At 60.3% G+C, this 4942-nt stretch overlaps 1 protein-coding gene across 1 annotated transcript in view; it reads left to right on the forward strand.

Moving 5' to 3' along the window:
- The first annotated feature begins 166 nt into the window (after positions 1–166).
- The window catches only part of MNT (MAX network transcriptional repressor), a 13612-nt gene continuing 8836 nt past the window's right edge, over positions 167–4942 (forward strand). Inside the window, exons 1-4 of the mRNA XM_028498094.2 lie at positions 167–254; positions 3027–3591; positions 4191–4232; positions 4379–4490. Of these exons, the coding sequence (XP_028353895.1) occupies positions 167–254; positions 3027–3591; positions 4191–4232; positions 4379–4490 (807 nt within the window). The remainder of the gene's footprint in view (positions 255–3026; positions 3592–4190; positions 4233–4378; positions 4491–4942) is intronic.

The following is a 4942-nucleotide window of genomic DNA, read 5'->3' on the forward strand; positions in this document are numbered from 1 at the left end:
CCAGGGAAGGTGCCAGAGTATGTGTGTGAGAAGAGGGGTGCACCCAAGGGTGCAGCAGAGCATTATTTTGAAGAGCCTAAACCCATATTACTAAAACCCAGTTTGCTCTCCCCACTTTGTTTCCCCCTGCCGAGTGCACAGGAAGGGGGTCAGTACTGGGTGGGGAATGAAGGCAGGAGGCTATAGTGGGCTGGATCTGGCCTGGGGCGCCCCCTCTTCTTCACCATCAGTTAAGCTTTTTCATGCTGATCCAGGTATGATAGAGCTTAGCCATTCACCTGGGTCCTTCCTGGCATCTGTGAGGCGTGCCTGCCTGCCTCTGGAAGAGAGAGGGTAGGTGAGAAGGAGGTTGCCATCTCCTGGGTGCGCTTTGGAGTTGACTTAAAATATGGGGAATAGAAGGTTTGCCTTCATTCTAGGTTCCCAGAGCACCTGGCTTGGGGTTCGGGGTCCTGTCTGTCCCCCTGCTTGTGGGAGAGTGGAACACTTGCTCCAAGGCCAATGAAAGTTCAGGTCCTGGCTCAAAGGAATGGAGATGGGGCTGTTTTGGGCCCTGAGCTCCAGGACCTTGTCTTGGGGGTGGGGTGGGGGGAGGTGGGGAGCGGACTGGGGTTGTCCCAGGCTGGGCCTGAGAAGGGCTCCTTTCCCAGTGTGGTCTGAGGGAAACAGGAGCACAGAGAGCTGGTTTTCTCTGGGCCTTTAACTGCTCCTGGCTTATAGCAGCAGGCTGGTGCAGGCCTGGTAGCTTCCCTTCCTGAGGGGCAGGGGAGACACGGAAGAGGCCGTGCCTGCTGACTCCAGCCCTTGAATGCTGGCTGCTGGGAAACCACTGAGTGCTTGCCCTCTCAGAACACTTCCCCCCTACTTCCTCCTTCGCCTCTTCTTCTCTGTGGGAGGGAGGGGCTCTGAGCAGGCCTGGCTCACACTCAAGTTGTTGATTGGCCAAAGGGCCCTGAGGCCTCACGTTTTTGGGGGGCCCCTGAGCCCAAAGACCTGTGTGGTGGGGTGCTCTTCTCCCCAGGGGGCACTTAGCTAACCTTGCCCCCCAGCCCCACCCCTTAGGGGTGGTGTGTTTGGGGGTGGTGTGTTTGGGGCGTGTCGGCCCTGTGCTGTCAGCTCTGTTAGTCAGCAGCGTGGTGAATCGGGGCAGGAGGGAGGGCTTGTTGACCAGCCTGCTCCCTAGCCTGGGGGCTTCAGCCGCTCCCCTGGGCCCTGGCCCAAACCTGTAGCCTGGGAACTAGAATGGTGGGGGGCAGGGTGGGGATGGAGAGGGGCCTCTGAATCAGGAGGGGCCTCTCCCTTTGCCCTGTTCTCAGCCCGCTGCTGAGCAGTCCTCTCCTTCTGGCGGGGCTTTCAGCCGAGATGCTGAACTGAGGCGTGCAAGGTTGTCGGAGCTCACTGCCCTGTGCAACCCCTGTTAAAAAGCCCTGCTTTCCTTTCTGCCTGCCTCTTACTTTTGTAGTTTTTGCTGCTGCTGGTGGGGGGGAATAAGTTCCAGCACAACAAAGGGCAGAGAAGGACCAGGTGCATTTTGGGTATAGACCCTGAGGAAACAGGCTTTGGGACCTAGCCTGAGAGTCCTGAGTCCTGGGCCTGGTTTCCTCACGTGTGAGCTGAAGGTGATATCCCTGCCCTGCTTGCGCTGTGGGGCTCTTGTGAGATACAGGGTGTGTGTGTGGGGGGTGGGGGTTTCCTCACGTGTGAGCTGAAGGTGATATCCCTGCCCTGCTTGCGCTCTGGGGCTCTTGTGAGATACAGGGTGTGTGTTGGGGGGGGGAGGGTTCCTCACGTGTGAGCTGAAGGTGATATCCCTGCCCTGCTTGCGCTGTGGGGCTCTTGTGAGATACAGGGTGTGTGTGTGGGGGGTGTGGGTTTCCTCAGTGTGAGCTGAAGGTGATATGGGGCTCTTGTGAGATAGAGGGGTGTGTGTTTGTGTGTGTGTGTGTGTGTGTGATACAGGTAGAGGTGTGTGTGATACAGGTAGGTGTGTGTGATACAGGTAGAGGTGTGTGTGTGTGTGTGAGTGATACAGGTAGAGGTGTGTGTGTGTGTGTGATACAGGTATGTGTGTGTGTGTGATACAGGTAGAGGTGTGTGTGATACAGGTAGGTGTGTGTGATACAGGTAGAGGTGTGTGTGATACAGGTAGGTGTGTGTGATACAGGTAGAGGTGTGTGTGATACAGGTAGGTGTGTGTGATACAGGTAGAGGTGTGTGTGATACAGGTAGGTGTGTGTGATACAGGTAGAGGTGTGTGTGATACAGGTAGGTGTGTGTGATACAGGTAGAGGTGTGTGTGATACAGGTAGGTGTGTGTGATACAGGTAGAGGTGTGTGTGATACAGGTAGGTGTGGTGTGTATAGACACCTAGTGAGCATATGTTGGCACAGCAAGTACCAGGCATTCACCAGGTGTCAAAAGACCTGCCTGGGTTTAGCCCCAGTTTTACCTTTGACTCACAGTGTGACCCTCAACAAATCATTTTGCCTCATTGAGCTAATTTATCTCATCTGTGAAATGAAGGCACCTCCCCAGAATCTAGGATTTGACCACTTCCTCTATTCTTCTGGTGGCCTGTGAGGTCATTTGTGGGCTGGCCTTTACCCACCTCATCTATCACTCGCTCCCCTTAGCCTTGCAGCCCCTGCTCATCACCTGCTTAATCCTTCAACATTCACGGTGCCAGGCCTCCAGCACCCTCACTGACAGCTCCTGCTCGGTCTTTCCACAGCCTCTCTCTTCCCCCAGCCTGGACTGTTATCCCTATTATTTGTCGTATCCCCTCAGCCCACCCCCATCTATGCGCTCCCCAAGAGCAAGGACCAGGAGTCTGTTTTATTTGATCACTGCTGCGTCCCCAGCGCTTAGCCCAGTGCCGAACTATTAAGTGTGGATGAGTATTTGTGGTGTCCCCGGGTGCTGCCCGGGATGGGGTCAGAGGATGGGTTACAAGTGGAGGACCGGTGAAGCGGGGGCCCAGGACCGCCGGCCCTGCTGAGACAGCCGTCACGTTCTCTCTGTGTAGAGGAGCAGGAGCGGCTTCGCTTGGAGCGGGAGCGCGAGCAGCAGCAGCAGCAGCAGCAGGCCAGCAGCCTGGCCAGGCTGGCCCACGCCCTGCCGCTGGAGGAGCCCCGCATCGAGGCGCCGCCCCTGCCTCTGTCGCCGCCCGCACCCCCGCCGGCACCCCCGCCCCCGCTGGCCACCCCCACCCCACTGACTGTCATCCCTATTCCTGTAGTGACCAGCTCCCCTCAGCCTCTGCCCCCGCCCCCGCCTCTGCCCCTGGCACCTCGCCAGCCGGCTCTGGTTAGCGCCCCTGGACTCAGCATTAAGGAGTCGGCCCCCCTTCCCACCAGGCCGCAGGGGCCCACTCCTGCTCCTCTACTGCCGGACTCCAAGGCCACCGTTCCGCCCACTGGCAGCCCCAAGCCTTTGCAGCCCCTCCCCACACCCATCCTGACCATCGCCCCACACCCTGGAGTCCAGCCCCAGCTGGCCCCCCAGCAGCCACCCCCATCCACTCTTGGGACCCTGAAGCTGGCACCCGCTGAAGAAGTCAAATCCGGCGAACAGAAGAAGAGGCCTGGGGGGTGAGTGAGGTGTGGCACAGGGGCTGGTGGGATGGAGAGGAGAACCAACGGCCCACAGCCTGAGCGGTGTGCACGAGAGAAAGTACCCCCCCACGCTAGCCTATCAGAGCCGCGGCCCTGCCTCCCCAGACCAGAATTGCCTTCCTATATTTGGATATGTCCTCACGGAGCTGTGACCATCCCCACCCTGAGGAGTGGGGAATGGTCATTGCCCTCTGTTGTTCTCAGGCTTCTGTGTTCTCTGACGCCCTCCAAGGTTGAGGCTAATGGCATTTCGAGGCCTTTGGCCAGGGTATTGGATTATGGGGCTCTTGGGTAAGGGCCGGGATGCACTGGCTATCCCAGGAGTCCTTCACAGGTGCATGGATGTGATGGAAGGTAAAGGGGTTGTGAATTACGAGCCTACATGTGCCCTTCAGGGGGTGTATGCCCCACGACACAGGGCGAACAACTGAACAGCTCTCATCGCTGCTTCTCTAGAGAGACAATGTCAGGGACAAAAAGCCTGTGGCATTTGGGGAGCGGGGGGGCAGGGGTTGGGAAGGCCGCCTAATTGGGCCCTCCTCCCTGAGCCCCCTCCCTGTCTGTCTGGATTTCAGAATCGGAACCAGAGAAGTCCACAACAAGCTGGAGAAGAACAGGTGTGTGTGTGTGAGCTTGTGACTCTGGGCCCGCCCCGCAAGCTACCCGGACGGTACCGTCCGTGGTCCCCAAGCTCTCCTTAGGCCTTCCCTCCCGCCCCTGGCCCCCTGGCGTCTGGCTGACCGGCGCTGCTTCCTCTCCCCAGGAGGGCCCATCTGAAGGAGTGCTTTGAGACCCTGAAGCGCAACATCCCCAACGTGGATGACAAGAAGACATCGAATCTGAGCGTGTTGCGCACGGCGCTGCGGTACATTCAGGTATGGGGGAGGGAAGCAAGGCCCAAAGGAGGGCGGGCGACGGACGCTTCGCCGGCTTCCTGCGCGCCCCGCCTCCCCTCCGCGGCCCCGCCCCCGCTCCCTCACCGGCTCCCCCGCCCGCCTCCACGCGGGCGCCGAGCACATGGCCCGGCTGACGTCAGCGGGGCTCCCGCCCGGGAGGGGGCGGGGGACCGGCGCGCGTGCGCGGTGGTGGCGCTCGGCTCCCTTCCCCCGTCGGGTTGCGCCGCGGAGCCCCGCGATCGGCACGGTCCCTGCGGCTCAGTGGCAGCTCTGTCCGCGGTCCGGCCTTACCGCCTGCCGCGCGTTACAGCCCCGGCGGGTGGGAAGGGCGTGGGGTGGCCGGCGCCTCCACCGCGCCCGCCCGCAGTGCCTGGGCGGGAACCGGTTTCAGCCTGAGACTATCACCGGGCGGGGGGGGGGGGCTGGGCGGG

This window comes from Physeter macrocephalus, chromosome 14 (assembly GCF_002837175.3).
Source record: "Physeter macrocephalus isolate SW-GA chromosome 14, ASM283717v5, whole genome shotgun sequence".
Classification (NCBI taxonomy): Eukaryota; Metazoa; Chordata; class Mammalia; order Artiodactyla; family Physeteridae; genus Physeter; species Physeter macrocephalus.